A 27,150-nucleotide genomic window follows, 5' to 3' on the forward strand; every position below is an offset into this window, starting at 1 on the left:
ATGGAGGAATGGTGACGTAGGCACCAGGTCAAATAGTTCCTCGGTTCTTTTAGAATGATAGGCCATTTTTCACCACGCTTGCTGTGTGGAGATTGGTATACTTCAAATATCTTTTAGAATATCCGCAAATACTTTTAGGCCTTTCGATAAGTGTAATTTTAAATTCATAATACCGATTTTGAAATAATTTGCCCGAGTGTCAAACCCAGTAGTATGCGTGGAATGTGGAATATGACACCACGTTACCGCAACTTGCAGTTTTTATCAATTTTAAAAAATATTAGCTATAGAAACACAAAATAAAAAAAAAAACAAATATATGTTATATTTCTTTATTGACATAAAACATAGTCAAATTTTACACACCTAATGAATTTGAGCAACCACAAACTTAAGTCTATTTGTACAAAGTATTACACCAAAGTAGTCCATATTATGAGCTAAAATTGACAAAAATATTTACAGACTTAAAATTTAAATAGATACTTTATAAATAAATATAATAAGTAAAACATAATAAATAAATACCTGCAGTTAAAAAAGTTATTAAGAAATCCAATGAATATTTGATGTCACGTGCGTAATACAATATAATATATTTAACATGTTTCAATAAATATTAATATTTATTTATTATATTGTAATAAGATAAATATTTCGTTACATATTTTATGCAATAAAATACATACAACTTCATTTATTTTTCAAAAATAACAAACGTCCGAAAATTGACTCGAACTTTTATAACAGCTTTTATGATTTAATATGTTTTGCACGTCCATTTTGAAATTGGTTACATTATCAGACTGAGTTTGTAAAAAAAATCTTAGCGGTATTCACCTTAATTAAAAAAAAAACATTAATTTTTTTTCAACTAAATGTTTATTAAAAAATTCGCAGGATTTTTTCACACGAAACCACAGTAAAACCCTAGCGTATAAAAAAGGCTGACCTCGATTTATCCGTGGCCATTTAATCCATCACCCTTTCACCTAACACTCGTTCATCTGAATACGTAATAAGGTCACGCTATCCCTTTCTAACCTGCCCGGATGAGCGAGACAAAACACCACAATCATGCCCACCAAGGAGCAGTCTCTAAAGACGGCTAACAAATGTCTTTACGTGGCAAGAATAAGTAAGGGATTGGACACAAAAAGTTTCGCTGCAATAAACAATATTAGAATAACAATAAACGAAAGAAAAACTGACATCAACGTCCGAATATAATGGAAATTGTCAAAAGAAATCGTTTATTAATTTTTTTTCACAAAACTATAGAATTAAAGGTGAAAATGTCGGCCTATTTTTATACAGACAGACTTTTTTCTGTAAGTATATCAAAAGTACATGTTTTACTATCAAAATAACAGTTTTGAAAATAACAGTTATATTTACGTATCTGCTGTTTTACCAGTTATTTATATACTGCTGTTTTTACATTGATGTTACGTTTTTAATAAGTTTATTTCACAAAAAATAGTATACTTTTTATCGCCGGCTAGTTATTAATAAAATATTTTCGTTATAAAATAGCATATTAATAGATAATTATAATATATCACATTATATCACAAATTTTGAAGATAATGGTAACATGATAATCACAATTACAATAACACTACATAATAACATTAATAATGAAATAATTGCTTAATAAAATGAAAAATAGATACAAAAAAATCAGGTCAAAATAAGTAAGTAAAAATAATTTAAACTAAACAATATCACCACACTATAATTAAAATCGACCATTTAATAATAATCACATAACCCATACATTAGTATTTCTAGACTAAATTAAACTAAAAATGTAACTAAATAACATCACAAAATAGAGGTGACTACATTTCAAATAACTCCCAAACCAACTACCTTAAAAATAACTGCTACATTTAAATTAGTTATAATGGTATCATTCATTGAAAATTTATAATCACAATTTTGTAACGTAAAAAATATGTCAAAAGTTACCAAAAAATTAGCAATAACTAAACCTGACTATACCAAATTACATTTTTTGTTAAAGAACCATAGATAATAAACTAAAGAAGAGCTCAAATTTAATTAAAATGAAAGATATTGTGAACTATTAATTACCTCGAAGTTCAAAAACTTAATTGAATTAGAAAATAAATTAATGTACTTCTTTCTTCAGTTGTATCAAAATGAAAATAAAACTCGTCGGTGAAAGTTATAAAATTTGTACACTGTGATATTAAAAGGACATATGCTATTTAAATGAAATACGAATACAGCCAGTTACAGTAATAGATGAGCATGTATTATTTTATATAACTTTATAATTGTACTTTAAAAAAATATATCAATAATAAAATGTTTTTTATAAAAAAATTTTTTTTTTGTTTGCTTTTTATAAAAAAGAAAATTTTATATATGTAACAATGTGATATACTTGTGTTTCAATAATTCCAACTGTGAAAATTACTAATATTGTAGAAACTGTAGAAAAACTAATTAATTATCATTTATTTAAAACATCCAAAATCACAAAATCTTTACAAACTTGGTAACTAGTAGCAGATTTAAAAACTTGTATAAATTAAAGCTGACATCTCATCCCTTCTTAAACTTAATGAGAAGTATACTAACGGTGAGGTAAATGATGATCCAAAGGCCGGTGGAGACGAAACCGGAGTAGACGGTAGGGCGGGCGATGGTCCAACCCCGCTGTAACATTGATCTAAGGGATTCTGTTGATTTTGTGAGGGGTAGGACGTAGCTGATCCATTGGAGGACTATGTGCATACCTGGAAATAAAACAATACAAGATTTGAAGATGGTAGAACCCTCTATGGTTAGACTCCGGCGGCACAACCGCCACACCTATTCCTCAGACATTGCACATGCAAGTGCACATTCAAATTATTAGTAACTAGCAGACCCGGCAAACTTTGTACCGCCTCAAAATCGATTTACTAAATTTATTTCATATAAAATATAGCCTATGTTACTCGTGGATAATGTAGCTTTCGAATGGTGAAAGAATTTTTCAAATCGGTCATGTAGTTTTTGAGCCTATTCATTACAACCAAACAAACAAAGTTTTCCTCTTTATATTTTTTTTTTATCGTTTAACCTAACGATTAGGCAGACGTGCTACCTGATGGAAAGTAGTCAACGCCGCCTATGGACATTTGCAACACCAGAGGAGTCGCCAATGCATCGCCGGCTTTGTATGAGAGCTCTTTTTGCACCTTTTTTGAAGAGCCCCATGTCATAGCGCTCCGGGAATACCTCAGGAGGAAGTTCAATATATATGAGCGTAGACGATAATATTAGTGTAGACAAATAAAAACAATGGAAATGCAATGCAATGCAAAAAAGTCCCTTTCTACGCTCGTAGCTTTTCGCTAGGATTCCCTGTATCTTATATGTGTGTCATTGACACACACAGCTGAATACACAAACGCCTAAAACTAAAACAGAGATCCAAATTCATCAGACATCTATCTGACCGGGGATAAAACGAGGAACCCTTTGCGCGTCAGACCGGTATGGTTGTTTGTTTCACAGGAGATACATCGAGTAATTTTCCACCTTTTCTTGCTTGACAAATAGGTAAATGTATTAATGAATGAAATAAGTTGTTTAACTTATTCTATTTAAAACTTGGTTAATAAACACATGACATTAAAAGTGAATTACTCATTTATTTAGCTTTAGTAATAAGTTTAATATGAAAAAATATGTATTTTTTTAAATTGAGGCTTTTCCTTTAATTTGTCATTTATCATTACTTCCCAGAATTTGATCCTTATAAGCGACACTATCAGATAGTGGAATATTATAGAGGGTGTATTTTTTTTTTCAAAATGAACCCGTCCGATTCCCGGCTAAGGAAGAAGATATTTTAAAAAACTAATGATGCAGTTTTAGTTTTTATCAAAATCGGCCTCGTAACTCCTTTCAGCATTTTTCGCTAATCCTTATAGTATCGGATTTGGCCCTGAAGGCCTATTTGAAAAATTCACCTGTATATACAAATGTGTTTTTATAATCTCCGTTTAATTTCCTTTCATTTGATATCCTACTCGATAGGTACAGTTAACTTTCTTTAAATGTGTTACTATTTCGCGACAAAAATCGTCATTTTGATTTTTTTAACACCTACCAAAGGACACTCGGGTATTTGAGACGAACATAATGACACCTTAACTGTCCAAATTGATCCATCCGTTTGTTAGATCCGAGGGAATAAAGAAAGACAAATATACAAGATACGCGCGAAAAACATAACCCTTCCTTGGCAGTCGGGGAAAAATAACATTAACTTACCCTCAATAGGCCAGATGATACCGCACAACAGCATCATGGGTAGAAAAGAGCCCAACGCCAGGTACGTGGCAGTTCTCTCCGTATCACAAATGCAAGACACCACAAAACCTGGGGAACAAAATTAAATTAATACCACAAAACCTGGGGAACAAAATTAAATTAATATATAGGTGTATTTAGATTAACTCTTATACAATTAATCATAGCTAAACGAATTTTACGACATACGCATTATGTTACCACGTATTAATAGTATAAGGAAAAAATAAAAATTGTCATGAAAACTTTATGTCAATACGACAGGAGTGGCTGAATGGCTTTTGGCATTTGATTTACTTTTGCTTGAGACATTGCTTAGGACGGTTAGGCGCATCACATATATTCATGAAAAGTGGTATCGTACCTTGTTTTCTCTAGAACCAGAAATTAATAGAAGTTTTATTGTTAAAATCCTAATTTGATTACATTATTTTTAATAAAGTTTGTGTTTTGCTTATATCAGAAGTGGGATCTGCCCTCACTTCGACTTCTGTCAATTTCTGGTTATTTTTCTCCTTTCGTTTGAAATGTAAATTTTGTATTCATTGTAACTTGTAAATTTTGTATTAGTTAAGTAATACGTAATACGTTGTGTGTAATATTGATTATGGGTAAAAAGAAGTGCACACGCAGTCCTTCTAAGGATCGCGATGTTTCGAAGCGTAGTCGCCCCCGACGTTCACGTAGTCGTTCTTCCCACAGTTCGCGGTCTAGAAGTAATTCTCATAACTTTGAATTGCGTGAATCATTACATACAATTATTGCTCGGTTAAATGTCTTAGAAAATAAATCGTCGGTGGTGGCTTCAACTAATTCTAATGTAGAAATAAATCCTACGTCTAATGATTCAACAAAAGAAATTGTCGAAGCTATTCATTCTTTAAAAACTAGTTCTTGTGATTATTATGTGTCTAATTTTGATCCTAATGTCCATAATGTTGATTCCTGGTTTAATGAAGTGGATCGCGCACAAAACGTTAATAGATGGAGTGATGCCGAATGTTTGTCGCGTATAGGTCATTGTCTTAAGGGGGATGCAAAGTCATGGCTAGACGATTAGGTTACCGCTGACCGCTCTTGGAGTAATTTTAAGAAAGATTTTAAATCCTTATGTGTAAATAATATAGATGTGGCTAGTATTTTGTACAATGTTATGAGTACCAACTCTGATTCCTACTCTACATTTGCCGAATATGCTCGTAGATCTTTGCTCCGTTTGCGCATGGTCAAAGGGTTGAGTGAGCAACTTTTAAGCGCAATTGTCATTCGGGGAATTAATGAACCACATGTAAAAGCATCAGCAACTAATGCAAAACTAAAGCCTTGTGAATTAGTTAATTATTTGTCTACTTTCATCAAACCACCTATAGTTAAAAATATTACAAACTTACCACATAGTTCAACAATTAGTAGACAAGTAAATAAACCATATGCCGATAAACGGGTACCTCCCTCAACATTTTGTAAATGCTTTTTATGTGATGAAACGGGACATAAGCAAGTTGATTGTCCTAAAAATCAGAAACCGTCGTCTTGCACTACTACATCTAGTATCGATGTAAAACCTAGTCCTAATATAACATGTGCATATTGTAGGAAAGTAGGTCATCATATAAATGATTGTTTTGCTAAGCAGCGTTCCGATCAGAAGAAAAAGCAATGTTAATTTTTGTTCATTGTTTAAATTAAATAATTGTAGGGATGTAATAGTTAGAGTGGTTCAAGGGATACACATTTACTTACGTTACTCTTTTAATCGAATTTTAAGAAATAAGACTTAAAGGAATTTATTTGTTGTACAAAACGAAAGTATAACCGCACCGATTATAATCGGCACAGACTTACTTAATCTTGAAGATGTGACTTACGTGCGTACAAAATATTGTCAGCGTTTAACTTGCGATAATGTCTCAGCAAAAGTTTCGGCTATAGAAGCGAGTGAGCATCCTATCAGTATGTCAATCACTAATGGCGCGCATTACTAAAGACTGAATGAAAAATTAACAGAATTTTCAAAATTTATAATAAGGGGGATTGTTACTTCGACTGTGACTATGGGTAGCATGCACATTCGCTTGAATTGTGATGCGCCTGTATATTATAGACCGTACAAATTATTCTTTAACGAGAAACAACAAAACATTGTGTAGTTTTATAAAAGACGGTAGAGTCATGGTATATCGATGACGTCTTACTAGTTAGTAACACCATAGAGAATGGGTTGACATTTTTGAAGGTGGTTTTACAAACTTTAATGTGTATAGCTCATAAAAAAGTACCGCGAGCTCCTTTACAGCCGATAACTTCATAGACCAAACCCAATATCGTCTTTCATATGCTTCTTGTGGACGTCCGTCCTTTACCACAGTCAAAGGAATGATGTAAGTAATGATAATTGTGGATGTATCTGCCAGTCCTTGCGGGAAATAACTAGGCAGAGAACGGCAGAGCGACTCAAATGAAGTCCTGAATGGACCCCTGATTAATGTGCTGCTTTCTTTGTTAGTAAGTAAATCATCTTGTATGAATGCTAGATCTTTTTTTACTATATCTGGCCTTATTAATATCTGTTAGACCTTATTGTTTCTGTCTAGTCTTGCTTATTTACTAGACCTTGTTTTTGATTATGTCTAATCTTTGGAATTCCTATTAGACCTTGTTTTATGTCTAGTCTTTTGTATTTCTACTGGACCTTGTTATGTCTAATCTTTGGAATTCCTATTAGACCTTGTTTTATGTCTAGTGTTTTGCATTTCTACTGGACCTTGTTATGTCTAATCTTTTGGAATTCCTATTAGACCTTGTTTTATGTCTAGTGTTTTGCATTTCTACTGGACCTTGTTATGTCTAATCTTTTGGAATTCCTATTAGACCTTGTTTTATGTCTAGTCTTTTGCATTTCTACTGGACCTTGTTATATCTAATATTTGGAATTCCTATTGGACCTTGTTTTATGTCTAGTGTTTTGCATCTCTACTGGACCTTGTTATGTCTAATCTTTGGAATTCCTATTAGACCTTGTTTTATGTCTGGTGTTTTGCATTTCTACTGGACCTTGTTATGTCTAATCTTTGGAATTCCTATTAGACCTTGTTTTATGTCTAGTCTTTTGCATTTCTACTAGAACTTGTTGTCTAATCTTTGTTCTTATTTTACAGCCGCAGACCAACCACATGAGTTGATGCCCCTTACAGGTGCCGATGAACCTATCGAAGTTACCGGCACGAGCAGTTGCGATGCAGGAGCTGGGCCATCACAGCCTGACGAGGACGTCAGGGTGTCAGGAGAGGCCGTATAAGGAAAAAATAAAAATTGTCATGAAAACTTTATGTCAATACGACAGGAGTGGCTGAATGGCTTTTGGCATTTGATTTACTTTTGCTTGAGACATTGCTTAGGACGGTTAGGCGCATCACATATATTCATGAAAAGTGATATCGTACCTTGTTTTCTCTAGAACCAGAAATTAATAGAAGTTTTATTGTTAAAATCCTAATTTGATTACATTATTTTTAATAAAGTTTGTGTTTTGCTTATAATAGTATAATTAGAAAACTTAGTTTCAACTATTTCGGTTTTATTCGTATTCAATTGTTGATAAGTCTTCGGCTCACTCCTTTAAGCATGAAAGAGATATGTAAAAATGCATTATCCTTGCTAAAAAGTACATCCAAAAAACGGCGGAGCCCTTTATTAGGGGACAAAAGACTCCATAAGACTGGCCCGGGAAAATAGATATACCTCCTATGACCCAAAAGGCCAAAGCGTAGAAGCATAGAAGCGTTTACATTTTTATCCCTATCTCTTACCTTTTTTCCTTTCCCAGTCAATTTATGAATAATAATGTCTTATTTCCCTTTTCCCCTTAAGTCCCTTCTCCCGTCTCTACTTGTCCATCTTTCTCCCTCCCTTTCATTCCCCTATCATTTGTTATCATTCATTCTGCCATTTACCTATTTCCTTCTAATAATTTAATTTAAATTTATTTGTCATTTTAAAATTTAAAACCTGCTTCTGCATATACCCAGAGTTGACTAGCAGATAATACAACAAACATAAATAAATAAATCTTAAAATACTTACCAAAGGTCATCCCACACAATCCAGTGATGAGACTCAGTACGATGACCCAGCCAATGGACTAGCGGACAGTCAGGCCAAAGTTGGAACACCCATCACAAACATTTGGACCAACACGTGGGAGAATTTATACAAGTGTTGCGATAAATAAAACACATAAAACTTACCAAAGGTCATCCCACACAAGCCAGTGATGAGAGTCAGCACGATGACCCAGCCGATGGGCCCGCGGACGGTCAGGCCAAACAGCACGAAGCCGATGAGCAGCACGGTCACCGTTTGCACAACCATCACCAACATTTGGACCAACACGTGGGAGAAGAGGATCTCTGTGCCTGTTGAAAAAAAAATGGATTGTATTTTTTTCAACATAGTGTGTTGATCAAATTTAAAAAAAAATCCTTTCTCTAGTTTCTTTTTTTTATTTGTACTATGTTAATTCTTTCAATTATTTTTTTATTTAAAAGTAAGATACCCCAGAGAAGATTGGAGCGCTAGCTAAGACTACAGATGCGTTGCTATCCTTGAAGGCTAAATTAGAATGCCTCATGTTATCCCCCTTACTACACCGTTCAACACAAAAAATAGAAGCGCCTAAAACTATTAGAATAGAAATAGGTGTTCCGGTAGTTCCTCCGGAGTCGAACCACAAAGGCTAAATTTCTACTTCTGCTACCTTCAAAATTTTACATTTTAATTTTATTTTTTTTTCTTGCATTTAACAAGATAAAAAAAAGAATAAAATAACACAGAAAGAAAGAAACATAAAGGTGATGATATTTGTACACTGCCACTAGAACATTTCAATAATTGCAAAAGAAACTTACCTGTAATACCAGATACTAGAGAGCGCTCCAATATACCCTCATTCCTTTCAGCCAACATAGCCCCTGACGTCAACGCCACAGCCAAGAAGAATATGATCCTAAGAAAAATATAAAATTATGTATAGGAACATGTTCTAAGCTCAAGGAACTAAGTTATGTTCCAAAGCTTAGATAAATAAAATAGAAAGATACTTCACCCCTTTTCTGACTTGAATTTGAATGAAGACTCAAAATGATGATTTTATGATTTACTGTTTGAATTCTTGACAAATAAAATACATTTTTAGACAAGATTTAAAATATTTCAAACATTTTAGAAAATTTTTAGAACGGAAACGTGGCAACACTATTTACGCAACAATTACAATTCTCAAAACTGGTTACATTCTTGTTGGGAGTGATCAATCTATGTATTTAACTCATCTAAGGCTCTAAGGATTTACGAAAGGTAAAGAAACATAATAATATATGCAGATAAAGAAGAAACAATAAAACAATATATTTTTATTAAAAAAAGAAAATAGCTGTCCATTTTTAAACAAATATTGGGGTTTGAAATTCGAATACCAAGCAATCTAAGCTTTTTCCACATTTCTTGCCTTACCTTTTATTTCCCTTTTTTGTTTGTTAAAGAATCCCTTGTTAAGGGAATATTGGTCAGAATATCCAATTGTAAAAGCGATATTCTACTTTCCCCGTATTTTTAATATCAGCTTACTTTATATTTCTCTTTTTCGTTTTTTAGAAAATCCTTTTCTAGGGTAATATTAATCAAAAAATAACTTGTCTACTATTTGTCATCAGATACTCTTTTAAGGCAAGACGTTCCTTCATACACTTTTAAACAACCAAAAAAAATTAAATCTTCACTCTAAAAAGCATCCCTAAAAACACCAAAAATTCCCACTTACACGTGCCGGATAAAAACAATTAACCCCGATCCCATTACGACCTTACCGGATCATTGTTGCGAAAAAATAATTGGAAAATATAATGAATGTACTCACGTAAGAATAACGCCTGGGCCCGCGAAATCAGTGAAATTAGGCACCCGCAACCCGTATACTGGATCGTGGAACTGTGAAATTGAAAAAAAAATAAACATACCTATAATATAACGAGCTTTTGCCCGCGGCTTCGCTCGCGTTACGAAGTAATATTTTCATCCCCTATTTTATCCTCTTGGGGGTAGAATTAATCAAAATGCTTTCTTAACGGATGTCTACGTCATAACATCTACCTGCATGCCAAATTTCAGCCAGCCGTCCAGTGGTTTGGGCTGTGCGTTGATAGATCACTATGTCAGTCAGTCACCTTTGAGTTATATATATTTAGATTTTAGACGAATATTTTCACGGAATTGAGACTTTTTAATATGTATCGGGAATTACGATACGCGGTTTTTCAATTCGGCGACGCAGTCTCGCCGTGAGTACGATGCATGGATCGTAGTACTCGGTCGAAATATCGGCAAAGAATACTGCTATGTTATCCAACCATCATCAACAACCCATTACTGTCCCACTGCTGCGCACGGGTCTCGTCTCATAATGAGAAGGATAGGCCATAGTCCACCGCGCTGGCCAAGTGCGTATTGGTAGACTTCACATACCTTTGAGAGTTTTATTTTTTTATAAATCTCTCAGGTTTGCAGGTTTCCTCACGAAGTTTTCGTTCATCGTTTAGCAAGTGATAATTAATTTCAAATACGCACATAACTTTGAAAAATCAGAGGTGCGTTGCCTAGAATTCGAACCTCGGACCTCTCGATCGAGAGGCCGAGTTTCTTAACCACTAGGCTTTCACTGCTTGCTGGAATCCAACCAGAACACAGCAATGTTTGACACTGTTGTTATACGGCAGAAACAGGTATGAATGTTACACAATTATATTCAAACCATTGGGAGTTCAACCGGCAATTATTATTTTATTCTGGACCGAAAATTAGCAAAAACTTACCAGAACAGGTATGGACAGCATCCTATGAGGCAAATTGCAGAGATCACACATATATTCAGTAGCTTCCATGAACGCCAATTGCAAATCTCTTCCCAACATCCATTCCACTTGTTTATCTGTGGACAAAACAAATTATGCTATTATCAATTTACTCCTTAAATTCACTACTTTACTATTATTTAAAACTGGTCTCTTATTTGCACCCTACCTATTTTTACTCATCCTTACTTTTACTCCTCACCTTAAGGTTGCCTGGAAGAGATCGCTGATTAGCGATAAGGCCGCCTATTGTATTGTTTAATGTTTGTATGTTTTCTTTATTTTTTCATATTATGGGTACAATAAAGTATATATTATTATTATTAGTAATCAATTCATCTCGTATGTCTTGTGATTTGACCACAGAGGTTGAAACTCAAAGAAACAATCTATTTGTAAACCATGCGCTTGCGACACGTCCGTCTCTTGCCGCTACCAAAGTAGGACTGACTTGAGTCGACCGGCGAGATGCAATTTGACATACATTTTATTAGTCTAACGGCGGGTAGTACAATAAATCTTATAATACAATGAGATGAAAGAAAGTCGTTATTTTCTAACTGCATTGATTATAATATAATATATACAATATACAGGGTGAACTTTTCAACTACTAATAAAAAACTAATGATGCAGTTTTGCTTTTATCAAAATCGGCCTCATAACTCCTTTCAGCATTTTTCGCTTATAGATCCGGATTTGGCCCTGAAGGCCCATTTGAAAAATTCACCCTGTATATTCTGTCTTATAAGTCTTTGTCTATAAGTCTCGACGAGCACAAACTTCGTTAGAATTTTTGTTGATTTTTGAATAATTTTATTACCATTCCCACATTGAATTTACTGCACTATTTCATAAATTATAACGTCAAAGAAATTCCTTACGTGTCCCATGCCACCACACGTGGTTTTCAAACTAGAAGTACCGTAAACTTAGCTTAGCGAGTTACTAACAATGCATGAAATATTAGAATGAATTTATATTTAAACTAATCTTCTTAAAAGCTGTTTGCTCATAAATAATAATGTGTATAATGTATTGTACGTGCTAAAGGTGGATGCACTGGTAATAAACCGTTGAAAATGTTCTATCCAGGATAGAATTAATCCTTTGTTTGTGCAGGAATATTTGATGTATGAAAGTTAACGTTTTATGTTTGTGATCACTCTTATATATAAAATTCTCGTGTCACAATGTTAGTTACCGTACTCCTCCGAAACGGCTTTACTGATTTTCACCAAATTTTATATGCATATTCAGTAGGTCTGAGAATCGACTATTTATTTTTCATACACCTAAGTGATAAGGGTTGTCCACCCTTAATTTTTTTTTATTTATATGGCAACACAAAGTTTGCCGGGTCAGCTAGTAGAATATAGAAGTAAATGAGCATGCAGTCTACCTGATGACACTTATTTTGTAATATAGACAAGTACCTATAGGACAACGCCGGGTACCTTTTGAAGGTCCCCCTCGTAAACAAAAAAAAGGACATAAGGTCCTAAACAAACTTGTTACTGGAATTTTCCGAAATTTAGTTATAAGCTGAAAAAAGAAGACAACTGAAACGTACGTACGTTGAACTAACTATTGAACTAAAGTAATAAAGATCAAAGATAAACTCACTTTGACCGAACTAACGAAATGACTAAAATAATAAGTAGTTCATGCTGTTTACACTAATAGTATAAGGCTAAAGAGATGATCTGTCTGAACGCCCTAATCTCTGAAAGTCCGAAACGAATTAAAAAATATTAATGAATTCATAGGTTAGGACTTTTTAGGCCATGAAACATCATCCTACGATCCTTATGAAACACTATTACCAAAACAAATGAAACACGAAAACTCCGGAGAAAGAACTCGCATTGAACTTAACGAATGATTAAAGATTAAACTCACTCAGACCGGAACGAAGTTGAAGAATGAAGCAAGCGTTTATAGCCAACCAACCAATAAGGGTCCTACAGGTCGAGGGCTCCAGATTATCCGGGTTACACTACGCTTTGGGATTTGATACGAAAAAACGGAATTCAAGGGATATTTTGTCCTTATGATGGTGATACACTCTCGCTGAAAGCAACTGCCATATTATTTATGGTTTTATATACAGGGTGTCCCATAAATAGTGGTCCATTTTATTGACTCTTGTTGTAGTTATTTATATGGTGGAAAAAAGGTAAATGTGAAACCCTTTGTAATAATTGTAATCGTGACAATCGCGGATTGTTGTTATTCGGATTGCTGTTTAATAAAATTCGTAAATTGATGTTCTATCAGCCACTTATTGAAAATTGTAAACTTTTTCTACACCAATTTGAATCATTAAAGTTTGGACTCGTTTGGTATTAGAATAAATGTTTGGACAAAATTAACACTATGTTAAAATCCTGCCTCTTTTCTAACTATTATTTAATAATTACGATGTATAAAGAATCAGAATTCTCAGCGATAGTGTAGCGTCACCACAAAACAAACTTGACAACCAATAGTATCTGAGATGTAAACTGAATACTCAAAGGATTCGTATATTTAGATAAGAAGATATCCGCATATCACTTACGTTGTAACTATGTTTATTTAATACATAATGGATGGGTTCTCTTCCGTAACTCTCAAAGCAACGCAATTCTGCGTAAAAAAATTACATACTAGAGAAAAAAAAAGATTACAACAAATTACTAAACTTTAGGCTAACTTGAAACTTTAGGCTAGAATAATAAATCTATCTACTTCAGAACATTAAACTGTTTATTTCAAATTCAAATACTGTCCCACTGCTGGGCACGGGTCTCCTCTCAGAATGAAAAGGATTAGGCCATAGTCCACCGCGCTGGACAAGTGCGTATTGGTTAATTTCACATACCTTTAGATTTTTTTTATAAATCTCTCAGGTATGCAGGTTTCCTCACGATGTTTTCCTTCACCGTTTAAGAAAGTGATAATTAATTTCTAATACGCACATAATTTTGAAAAATCAGAGGTGCGTCCCTGGGGTTTGAACCTCGAACCCCTATCCTTCTTAACCTAGTGGTTAAGAAACTCGGCCTCTCGATCGAGGGCTATTACTGCTTTGCATTTAATCATTTAAACACTACACAATCATTATTACTATTATAGATAGGTACTAGGTAAAAAATATTTGCACTAGAATGAAATTGATGCACTATATTTAAAAAACTGTCTTACTAGTAAAACGTTATTTTAGAATAATAAATTTACCTAATTTAGAACAATAAATTGTCTAATTAATTAAGAACATAAATCTGAAACACTATAATTATACTTTTAGGTGGTAAAACTTTTAGGTATGTCTCAGGGAGACATACTTATCCGTATTAGTAAGGGTTACCACACCCTTCATACCAGAACACAGCAGCGCTTAACTGTTATGACGCAGCAATGAGTGTGGCGGTGGTGCCGCCGGAGTCGAACCACAAATCGTTCTACCACCTTCATAGTCTTTTTTTATATAATATAGGAGTAGCAGACGAGCATGCAGTCCACCTGATGGTAAGTGGCTACTGCCGCCCATGGACATCTGTAATCAACCCCAGATAGGATTAGATATTCCTACCTGAGGTCGGCCACAGCGCCGCTACCCCTGAGGACTAAGCTGGAACGCCTCGGAAAAGTCTGTCTCCCTTACCACACCCTTCAAACCGGAACACAGCAGCGCCTAACACTGCTGTTATTAGGTAGAAATAGGTGTGGCGGTGGTGCCGCCGGAGTCGAATCACAAAGGGTTCTATCACTTACATATATGTCAGCCGGTATTTACACTTTTCCACCAAACACAAGAACATAATTCTAGATTAGGATATATACGTTACATCCGTATACCCAAAACACCAACAAAAGGTAACTAATCCTAATGAAGCCATAAGACGTAAATACAACAAACTGAAGACGATATCCTTTGTCCAAATTGTTCTGGTCCCAAGCGAGTGATACCGTGATCTGATCGAATTAACCTGTTTTCGTGGTCAGAAACAAAGCTTAATTGAAACCGACGAGCAATAGAGATTAAGTTAATACTTAGAATGTAGAAACATTAGACACCGCATTAAATAGGTCTCAAATATAGTACGCTATTTTGGAAATAACAGAAACCGCATTAGGTCTTAATATAGCACTCTATTTCGGGGTCTTTATACATTTCTCATAGATGTAGACCAAGCATTAAAATACAGAACGCATTAAAATTGGTTTCAAATATAGCACGCTACATCGGCGTCTGTTTGAATTTCTTTTAGACTATTTTTTATGATCTGTGGTATTTTCTATGGTCCATCCATAGACAATAGAAAAACTAAATTTCTGTTATATATTTGGTAATAATCTAACAGCAATAATTTAATGATGTAAAATTTTAGAAGAATACACAAAATTGACATTTAAAATATAAAGAAAAAAGTCAAATACTGTGTCTATGGTATTAAAACAGAATTCTATTCACTATGCCTACCACAGACTAAACTAATCGAAGACAATAAAGCTAATATTGAAGTCAGGCTTAACGCATAATAAATCTTCAAAAGCGCGGGAAATAAATTAAAACTCCGTTCATTTTAATAATTTCAATTAGTCTTGTGATTTAATGGGGATGGATTAATTTCTGAAATTTAATCATTTGAATCTAACTTCCGTGGCAATGGGGATGAATTGTGGTGCAGATGTTCTTAAAATCCCTTAATTCTCCCTAAACCACCATAAAAATGTATAATATAGATAGATATATAGATATATATATATATAGATAGTATAATATTTATATAGATCCGGCGCGATTTTTTTTTATTATAATATAAGAGTAGCAGACGAGCATGCAGTCCACCTGATGGTAAGTGGCTACTGCCGTCCATGCACGTCTGTAATCAACTCCAGATAAGATAAGATAAGATAGTTTCCTACCTGAGATCGGTCACAGATGCGCCGCTACCCCTGAGGACTAAGCTGGAACGCCTCGGAAAAGTATGTCTCCCTTACCACACCCTTCAAACCGGAACACAGCAGCGCCTAACACTGCTATTAGGCAGAAATAGGTGTGGAGGTGGTGCCGCCGGAGTCGAACCACAAAGGATCTACCAACTTTATGTATATCCTCCGCCTTCTATAACTATATTACTATACTAGCTGACCCGGCAAACTTTGTACCGCCTCAAAATCTATTTATCAAATATATTTCATATGAAATATAGCCTATGTTACCCGTGGATGAAAGCTACATTAGCTTTCGAATGGTGAAAGAATTTTTAAAATCGGTCCAGTAGTTTTTGAGCCTATTCATTACCATCAAACAAACAAACAAAGTTTTCCTCTTTATAATATTAGTATAGATTACTTCTATAACTATAGATTTTAAATTCCCAAATCTTATCTCAACTCATAATTTCAGAAGCGGTTGAAAGATAACGATGAGATTAATGAGATTTTCCAGTGAGTTTCATTCGTGGCGACCTATTTTTATTCTTTGCAAATTAAAGATTTTCAATATCGGAATGAGGGACGCGAAAGATTTTCCGAATTTGCATGCAAATTAAATTTATACATTCAACAATCGGACCGGTTGGCGACTTAAAGATATTTTTTGTGGTTTCACTTGATTGGTTTTATATTAAAGCGATTTTGGTGAACTAATCGAGTTTTGTCAACATCTTATTTTCCTGCAGTGCCCAGTAGGGGGAATGATATCAGAATGGAATTGGAGAGCCATAGTTGGTTAGGTTGGTTAGGTTGGTCAAGTGCCTACAAGTTACATAGTTCAGAAAATTTTATGCTATATTTACGAGAATTTTATAACATGTATTGGGTGCAGATGTCCATACAGTAGCCTTTTACCATCAGGTGGACTGCATGGTCATTTACTTTAGTATTCATTGTCATCATCATCACATCACTGTCCCACAGCTGGGCACGGGTGTCCTCACAGAATGGGAAGTATTCGGCCATAATCTACCGCGCTTGACCAAATTACACCATGACATTCATTAAATGGCTGACACGTTTGTCAGCCGCTTAAGCCATTTGCAAGGCGGTGAGATATCTATACTTATCTATGCTCTTATCGAATAATCCACTCACCAGTATCATCCATATGCACTTCCATCTCAGAGTTGTCGATAGTGAAGTTGTCGGCGTGTCTCGGATCTTTCACTCGCTCCTGCAGATTATGTGAGAAGTTCGCGGGGAAGACAAGGACGACACGAGCTTTGCCGTGTGCTGCTTCGAACATCGCTTGCTCCTTGTCTGGGTAGAGTAACTGGAGATCATATGAATTTTATTTAAAAAAAATATGTTACTGTCGGGCACGGATTTTTCAAAATCTGAGGGATTAACTTATAATAATCTTAGCCCCAGGGTATCTTAGCACCAGTGTTACTCATATACTCCTTTAAAAATATATTTTACTAGTTTTTGCCCGCGGCTTCGCCCGCGTTTAAAAGAAAATAATATGACATACTAATATACATAAAACAGAAAATTCGTACCTTCAATGGAACGATAGTGGCGCCATCTGGCGAAAATTGGTCGTACCAATCCTGGAACCTTCGTGGGCTCATGAAAAACAACTTTGCTAAAGATCATCATTGATCAAATGCATAGTTTGCGATTCAATCCTTAACTACCTTCCTTACTAATATCGATTAAAATAATCGTTTTTTTTTCGTCCAAAAGATCGATTCCCCGATTAATCGATGTTAAATCGTCATCCCTAGTTCCCGTGGGATTTCCGGGATAAAAAATATCCTATGTCCTTTCTCGGGTCTCAGACTATCTTTGTATAAAATTTCATTAAAATCGGTTCAGTGGTTTAGGCGTGAAGAAGAGACAATCAGACAGACAGACAGAGTTACTTTCGGATTTATAATATTAGTAAGGAAGTAAGGATAAGGATGTTTCTATTTAAATAACGTGTATCTACCCTCATATGTGTACGTATCCTCAATTTCTAAAGGTTTTAATCTGATTTTTTTCAGGGCAAATCCAATTTTTTAAGAGTTTTGTCCTATTATGCATTTTTATTGATTGAGATAATACGTTTTGCTAGAAGAAAATACTAAAACTTTTTCAATAAAATTCATTCTATAATTCTTTAGATATTATTTAAAAAAAATGTAATCATGGGCAAACAAATTAAGTTCATCCTCAACAAATCATTAATTTAACTTCTTTTACGCTCCGTAGGTATTAAGCATATTTAAATAGTAAATTATAAAAAGTAAAATAGTAAATTCTTTATTTACTAAATAAAAAAAATCTATTTTTAACTAAGTTCGTAATATTTATCTTTTATATGAAAAGAATCCTTGCTGAATTGTAAAAACGAAATTAGAATTTCACAGTTGCAAAGCCAGCTATAACTACTTGTTTTACTTAAAATATCATGAACTTTTCCAAAATTAGTATTCCCACAAGTTCCTAAGTTTCCAAATAAAATCTTACTAGGCATGGTAATCTGAGATCGATTAATCGAAGAATCGGTCTTTTGGGCCAAAAAATCGATTATTTTAATCGATCTCCAGTAATGGATCGATTCAGTGAATCGATCTCTCATCCTAAAATCGAATGTCGATATTTTCGATATTGGTTGAATGTGTTCAGGACATTTTTTGCTGCCGGATACGTATTTCATTGCTTGTTTGATCCTGATGACTTTTTTTAACTGAAAAGATCGAAGATAGATTTTTGGAGAATCGATTCTTTGGGCCTCGATTTTTATGTGAATCGATTTATAACACTTCGATTTGAATCGATTAAAGAATCGATATTTTTCGGAGAGAATCGCCATCCCTAAATCTTACCAATGTTTTAGGTCGCAAAGAAATTTATGTTAACAATATCGTCTAATGAAAGAAAATTATTCTATGTAAATTATTACACTAACTTTTTGTAATAAATCTTTAAGCTGGAATCTTAAGCACTTGCCTACTTAGATTTTGTTTTGAATAAGTATTAAATGTCTTTTCTAAGCTTAAAATTGTACATTAAAATTCTTGTTTCAAATGAGAAAATATAACTTTTTTATTCCGAGCACAAGGGAACCCAGTTGTAATCTATCGTTCTGTTTCTATTGCATTATGAGATCTTTACAACTGTATTAGTTAACCGTCCGTAATTTTAATTATAATATGTTATTTAGGCGGACAGCCTAACAAATAATTTCTAAAAAAGTAAAGAAACTATGAGATAAACAATATATCTTTCACCTTTTTCTGGTTTATCGTATAAAACACAAAACTTTTTATCGTTTCATTTCTACAATCAAAACATAAAAATCGAGCAGAAGGACCAGAAATACATATTTATTGTTAAAACACACAACACTAAAACCTGTTGTTCGGTACTTTAATTTCACGAGCCCGACTCACACTTGACCAACTTGTCAAAGTCTAAAAAAGTAAAAAAAAATAACTCACCAAATTCCCTTGCCGCTTCGACAGATAATCCAGATACATGCAGCTAAACCTCGTCAGCTTCCAATCATAGGTCTCCGGGTCCTGAGGGCAGCTGTCCTTATCGTAGGAGCAGAGAACCTCAGTGTTGTTAGGCCCTAGTTCGTAGTTGACCACGGCTATTGGGAGTCCTACAGGGTAGTGCCCCACCGCGAGGCAGAAGAAGACCATCTGGGACACGGGGAGCCCGATGATGAATGCTAGGAGGCTGGGAAAGAAGATGAAGATGATGACTTTTGAGGAATTTTGACTTTCTATATAAGGTTTACAATTAGTGTTAAAGGCCCTGGTAGTACAAGAAATCGCAATAGAGATTTTTTATAATATAGGAGTAGCAGACGAGCTCGCAGTCCACCTGATGGTAAGTGGCTACTGCCGTCCACGGGCATTAATCAACTCCAGATAAGCACCAGAGACCCACGTGGTAGTGGCCCACCGCGAGGTGGAACAAATCATCTGGAATACGGGAGCCCAATGATGAATGCTAGAAGGCTGGGAAGATGTTGGTGTGAATTTGAAGAATACTTTATATTAGTGATTTCCAATTATTGCTCAAGGTCCTGGGAGTACGCGAAATTTCAATAGAGTTACATTGACAATGTCTGCCTACTAGAAACGGTAAAATTTCGATCATTAATAGATAAACATTGAAATTATTAAATAAATTGGGCCTAAACGTTTTTTTTTTTTTAATGATTAAAATCTTTAGAATCAAGTTAGTCGAAGTAGGCTTCTTATCAATATTCCACTTAGAAAAATGTTTTTTTTTTTTGGGAATATAGATATCCTAACAAAGTTTCATTAAATCGTTAAACTGATTTGTAATACCAATAGAAAAAATAATACGTAATAAACACGCAAAATCTCAATAAGAATTAAGCCCACTAATCCTGTAAACATCAAAATTAATCGCATCATAATAAAAATACCCGGAAATCTTCACTCAACAAATTATTATGTTTATGGTACAATCCTCTCAATTCGGTACTAAAAATATTATAGCTACTATAAAAGGTGTTCTCAATCAATCAAGTAGCTCGAGTTATCGTAACTCTACAGCTGTATAAAATGATCGTAAATCTTTATTAACACCCTGTATATAGACGTAATCCTTAATTTAATGTTCCTTTGGAAAAGTTGGCTTTGGCTTATTATGATTCGGGGTTTCATATTCATGAAGATTGTGCGCAAAAAAAGGCTTTTTTCAGAATATGAAAAAAGCGCTTTTAAGCGAAAGAATCAAGTCAGATTTAAAACTAAATATGAATGAAGGATTCATTTATTTTAAGACTAAATTTAGATAAAAATGCAGTTTAATTTTTTTTAAGACAAAAGTCCTTAAATTGTTATAACATGAGATAAACTGAACCAAAATGATGGTTACTCTTCCAGTCATCTACTAATTTATTAGCCTCAGACATTACGAATCCTCCCTTGTATAAAGAGGTCCTCCATTTATAAAACAGTACACATATTGTCGATGAATGAATGAATGAATATATGTATGTATGAATTAATATATGAATGTATGAATACATAGATGTATATCTGCATATTAACAGACTAAGAATCCACCGAGCCCAAACTTTTTTCAATCAGGATTGTAATCCAAAAACACAACTTTTAGCCATTCGCTTTTTTCCTAAAACTACAAACAAGAAACGAACAAAAGTCTCATTTTTTGGATTGATGAATCAATTCATACTTCTCTGTAAACAACAAATTCCCACTCACCCAAAGTTCCTGAACAGACTCCAAAAGTTCTTCCAAATCAGGGCTTTCATGTGATGCCATTTCATGGGTTTGATTCTCTCCAAGCAGCCCTCTGGGGGCTCGTCCTCCGGTGGAAGGGCCTCGTGGCTGGTGAGCTCGGTGGCCACTATCCCACGCCCTTTGCTACTCATTGATACATTGTCACCAAATTCACCGGATATTTCGCCTATCTCCGCTTCTTCTATGTCTACTGTTGGGTCCTGGTGAAGATAAAAAGTTTAGTTTAAATATCGAAGCGAGTTGCAGACTTCTTTAGGCGCATTAACTGAATAAAAATCAGCTCGAACGCTTTATGATCAAAAATTAAAGTTTAAATTGGTCATTACCACTTATTTATAAACCAAAAAAAAATTCAAAAATACACAAGTTACTTAATTGTCACTTCTATCAGCAGTCACTAAATACTGTCCCTTTTTTAAAGCAATCCTTAAAAATAGTAATTGTGAACGAATATCCGGCGTTTAAAATAAAATCATATCACGGCTTGTTCCGGAATTAGGTCGGTTAAATAAACGACACCATAGCGTAACATTATAGGGTGCTCCTTTTTAAAGATTTAGAGCTTAATTTTCGATTAAAAAAAATATTATTATAAAATTAATGGCAACTCCTTTGAACTTTTTTTACATTTCCTTATTCTTTAGAACTTGGTTATTCACACCGATGTAAAAATTTCAACACTCCTATGAAACACAATCTTCATTGTTTACAAGTGTAACGAGCAAAAATATCAAAATTTTACTGTTACGCTGTTTGTCGTCGTTGTGTCGATACCGAGAACGAGATTATTTCGGGTCGATTTTAATTATGTCGTGACGGCGATAGTTTGTCCACCGCCACCGATATCGGCGGCTTATTACATACGCTATTATATTATATACACTACTTCGGCGCCGTCATTAATCATCAGTATCAACTCGGTATCGGTGGTCGGTGGGCAAACAGCGTTACTGTATGACTCGTATGTGCAAAGTCACAAGCGAAATTATACCAATTTTTCGGGAAGATTTTTCTCATATTACCTTATCCATTTACAGTACAAATTAATAATCAACCCTTATAAAAAAAACCTGAATACATACTGGTATTGAGGGTAGCTCCACTTTATCCACGACCCCAATGAGGATGCTGGATCGTCGCCGTTTCCCCATGTTCTGTAGCACTGATAGCTTCAAGAACACGTCTTCGAGACTCTCAGCGTTGTAGCGACGGATCAGCTCGCTAGGACCCTCTTCAGCTAGGAACCTACCACCACGCATGAGGCCGATCTGAGGAATAATTTAAAATATATGTTTAGAAAGAGAGCTAGAGATTTTTTATAAAATAAACTTCTTAACAGCAGTCATAGCCACTAGGCTACTCAACCACTAGGTTAAGAAACACGGCTTTGATCGAGGGGTCCGAGGTTTAAATCCTAGACCTCTGATTGAAGTTATGTGCGTATTAGAATTTAATTATCACTTGCTTGAAACGGTGAAGGAAAACGTCGTGAGGAAACCTGCATACCCGAGAATATTTAAAAATCGTTCTAGGAAATGAGATATACAGATGCTCGAAATACATTACCCTCTTCAGATAGATAAAATGTATGATACATACAATCCACCTGATCGTAAGTGGCTACTTGACCATGGCAACTGTAATCAACCCCAGATAAGATTACATTCCTATCTGAGGTTGGCCACAGATGCGGCACTACCCCTGAACACTAAGTTCGAAGGCCACGAATAATAATCTCTCCCTTACCACACCCTTCAAACCAGAACACAGCAGCGCTTAACACTGCTGTTGTAACAGAAATAGATGTGGTAGTGGTGCCGCCGGAGTTGACCCACAAAGGTTTCTACCCTCACATTTTACGTAATTTCAAATTCAAATTCAAATCTCATTTATTCAAAATTGATTCATATAAAATACTTTTTCAAAGTCAACAAACTACCACCGCTTCGGAAGGTATTTCACTATGGAGAAGAAGCGGCGCAAGAAACTCCATATGTGTGCATATTATGTTATGTTATATTATATTTCTTAGAAGGTCCTTCACATTTGACGTAATTACATAATACAGTATGTTCAAATATAATTAGTTATAGCAACATTTTTATAATAAAAATAACGTTAAAGCTACACTGTTCTAAAGAGTGAAGTTTAATAGACATAATTATGGATCCAATTCACTTCACATAAACCAAAAAAGTTATCCAATTTCTAAAACAGTATAAAAAAGTGTTTAAACAACAGAAAACTTCGCCACAAAATTATAACGTTCATAAAAGTCATTATCAGAAACAATTTATAGCGTCTACGAAAAATTACAAAGTTGTAAACATCTTTGTGAAATGTTGTTTTAATATATTTTGTTTATTATTCAAAGATGTTAATTTAGCCGCGATTCTGTTTTTTTAACTTATTAAGATTAGCGATTAACCGTCCGTTCTGGAGCAAAAATATAATAGTGGTGGTTATTTTTTACTATGCTTTTATTAGCTTGATTTGTATGTATAGTCCGCCTAAAACTGCTAGTCTTCTCTGAATATAGAAATGAATCGCGTCGCCACAGCAAATTGTATGACTACACCTGCTCGCAACAACTTCAGAGCGGACTAGCAGTTTGGCGTGAACTATACCTAGGTATCGATGCAAATTAAAAATATTTTAAATAGGTAAATGTTATTATAGTTCTGAAGTCGACATCGCTCATATTGCACACGATGTTTACACCGTGACCAAGCTTAATACATGAAACCAACATTTATTTACATTGTTTTTGTATTTTCGTTTCATCGTGGACGTCAGTTAAAAAGGAATAGTACTCACAATATTCGCCTGTTTGGTCTCATCGATGTAGTGAGTGGTGATGATAACGGTCGTTCTGCCTCCTTTGCATATTTCCACAAGATGGTCCCAAATGCTGAAAGAAAAACATATTAAACCTTAAATAAACTATTTTGGATGACAATATATGGAACAAATATATAGAAGTAGCAATCGAGAATGCAGTCCACCTGATGGTAAGTGACTACTGCCACTCATAGACATCTGTAATCAACTCCAGATGGCATAAGATTACTACCTGCCAGACTACCTCAGGTCAGCCACAGATGCGTTTCTACCTCTGATGATTGAGTTAGAACACCTCGGATTCGTATGTCTCCCTTACCACACCCTTCTAACCTGAACACAGCAGCGCTAAATACTCCTTTTTTTTGACAGAAAAAGGTGTGGCGTGGTGCCTCCAGGGTTAAACCACCAAGGTTTCTACTAATACGTTTAAAATATTAGATATTTATTACTTGATACTTATTGGAATTAAAACATAAGGATAATATTAAACATAGAGATCCTTCTGGGCTTGGAAGCACCGTTGTCAAGATAATTTTATAGCAGGACAACTTTTTACTATAATACCTATCACCTTTTGGCTTTTATGCGATTACAAACTGCCTCACCTTTGTCTCAAAACAGGGTCAACCCCAACAGTGGGCTCGTCAAGAATGAGGAGTTCTGGGTCGTGGAGTAGCGCCGCTGCAAGGGAGACCCTGCGTTGCTGCCCACCTGATAAGTTCTTCACTTGTCTGTAATAAACAACAATAATATTAATTTCACTTGAAGAATAATGACAAGATGGCAGTAATAGCCTAGTGTTTAGAAACTCGGCCTTCTAAACTAGAGTCCAAGTTTCGCATCTTTGGAAAGCACCTTTGATTTTTCAAAGTTATGTGTGCAATAAATAAATCAGCGCTTAACACTGCTGTTATTAGTCAGAAATAGGTGTGGTAGTAGTACCTCCGGAGTCTAAAGTTTCAACCACCTTTAAAACCTTGTCCTCAATTTTACTATTCAACTATTCAATCAATGTATAAAACCTTACAGGTTTATTACTGGACCTACACTTTCAATAATAGCTACAGACATCTCCGAAAGTAGTTAAACAGATCCAGGTATCCTCTACATCTAATATTACATATATGACGACCCTTGTGGTGGAGCGGCCACCATACCGATACGTGTAAACGGTCCCGGGTTCGATCCCCGGCCAGACATCTGAATGATGAATTTAGATATCTGTTTTGGGTCTGGTTGTGTTCGTCTTTGTTTGTGTCCATGGCACCCACGATACAGGGAATCCTAGTGTGCTGTTTGAAAATAACTATGGGCCAGTAACTCAAAACTTCAGTCTTTTTATACATTTCTTTCAATTTAATACAAATTCGAAATTGGACCTTTATGGGTCACGTCTGAAATGCTTTTAAGACCGAATAGCGAATAGGGCCACTTTATACAATATTTTACGTAAGCAAATGTTTTTAGTTTACGAATAAGTTTGAACTAAAAGTACTTAAGCAAGTTAGAAAAAAAAACTTTTGGCATTTTTTATAATATATAGAGAAGTAGCAGACAATCATGCCGTCATCTGATGGTAAGTGGCTACTGCCGCTCATGGACAACTGTAATCAACCCCAGATAGGATTAGATTGCTACCTGAGGTCGGCTACAGATGCGCCGCTACCCCCGAAGACTAAGCTGAAAAGCCTCGGAAAAATATATCTCCCTTACCACACCCTTCAAACCAGAACACAGCAGCGCTTAACATTGCTAATATTAGACAGAAATAGATGTGGCGGTGGTGCTGCCGGAGTCGAACCACAAAGGGTTCTACCACCTTCACCTATTTAGTACCACAATATTACATGAGAATTCTAAACAATATCGAAAAATAAGATCTATAACCTTTAAGACGTAAAATTGTAAATATAGGGATGGAATACCGGTTATATTAACTAATTTATCACATAATAATATAGTTAATTAACTATTATAATTAATAACGCTTATTTACGACACTAATAGCACGTTCACACATTAATTCTAAAGTTATAAAAAATTGTTGTTGATATAAATTTTAATGCATAATTTTGCCATTCAAAATTATTTATTTCCGCTCATTAGTTTGAATCTATTAAATATACATATTTTTATTTATATCTGCTTACCTCGTGTGTATTTTCAAACCACTCATAAAGTCTTCGATAAGATTAACGACTGCTTTCTGATAGAATGCTTAAGGTGCCATGTTAGCCACTAACGGTCACCAATGCCACTCCTGGTCGCATTCGACGTTGCTTAACTTTGTATTTCTTTTATAATATAAGCTTATCAGAGCATGCAGTCACCTGATGGTAAATGGCTACTGCCATCTGGACATCTGTAGTCAAACCCAGATAAGATTAGATACCTACCTGAGTTCGCCCACAGATGCGCCGCTATCCCTGAGGACTAAGCTGGAACGCCTCGGAAAAGTCTGTCTCCCTTACCACACCCTTCAAACCGGAACACAGCAGCGCCTAACACTGCTGTTATTAGGCAGAAATACTTAGTTGTGGCGGTGGTGCCGTCGTAGTCGAACCACACGGTTCTACCATATTTAAGATACCATATAAAAATACTGCTAATATCTACCTGGTAGGATTAGGAAGCTGTAGTAAGGATATCAAGAAGTCGATTCTCTCGTCAACGTCTCTGGTGGTCATGCCGGATATCCATCCGAAGTATATCATAGTCTCTCGTATGGAGAACTCGCCGAACAGTGCTATTTCCTGAAATAAACAAAATACAATTTAGAGATACACTAACAGCGTAAAAGTCACAGATATATTATCCTACTGACGTAAAAGTTT

General features: G+C 34.9%; 1 protein-coding gene across 1 annotated transcript in view; it reads right to left on the reverse strand.

The window, feature by feature from the left end:
* Nucleotides 1-316: 316 nt before the first annotated feature.
* Nucleotides 317-27,150, reverse strand: part of osy (ABC transporter oskyddad) — a 75,289-nt gene continuing 48,455 nt past the window's right edge. Inside the window, exons 4-16 of the mRNA XM_073078048.1 lie at nucleotides 26,933-27,069; nucleotides 24,922-25,047; nucleotides 24,290-24,383; nucleotides 22,555-22,740; nucleotides 21,434-21,672; nucleotides 19,664-19,907; nucleotides 17,328-17,505; nucleotides 11,205-11,320; nucleotides 10,253-10,323; nucleotides 9,246-9,343; nucleotides 8,586-8,753; nucleotides 4,300-4,407; nucleotides 317-2,771 (exon numbers count right to left, since the gene is read on the reverse strand). Of these exons, the coding sequence (XP_072934149.1) occupies nucleotides 2,578-2,771; nucleotides 4,300-4,407; nucleotides 8,586-8,753; nucleotides 9,246-9,343; nucleotides 10,253-10,323; nucleotides 11,205-11,320; nucleotides 17,328-17,505; nucleotides 19,664-19,907; nucleotides 21,434-21,672; nucleotides 22,555-22,740; nucleotides 24,290-24,383; nucleotides 24,922-25,047; nucleotides 26,933-27,069 (1,959 nt within the window). The 3' untranslated portion in view covers nucleotides 317-2,577. The remainder of the gene's footprint in view (nucleotides 2,772-4,299; nucleotides 4,408-8,585; nucleotides 8,754-9,245; nucleotides 9,344-10,252; nucleotides 10,324-11,204; nucleotides 11,321-17,327; nucleotides 17,506-19,663; nucleotides 19,908-21,433; nucleotides 21,673-22,554; nucleotides 22,741-24,289; nucleotides 24,384-24,921; nucleotides 25,048-26,932; nucleotides 27,070-27,150) is intronic.

Source organism: Epargyreus clarus, unplaced genomic scaffold, assembly GCF_041222505.1.
Source record: "Epargyreus clarus isolate Ecla_fem2 unplaced genomic scaffold, WU_Ecla_fem_2.2 ptg000002l, whole genome shotgun sequence".
Taxonomy (NCBI): Eukaryota; Metazoa; Arthropoda; class Insecta; order Lepidoptera; family Hesperiidae; genus Epargyreus; species Epargyreus clarus.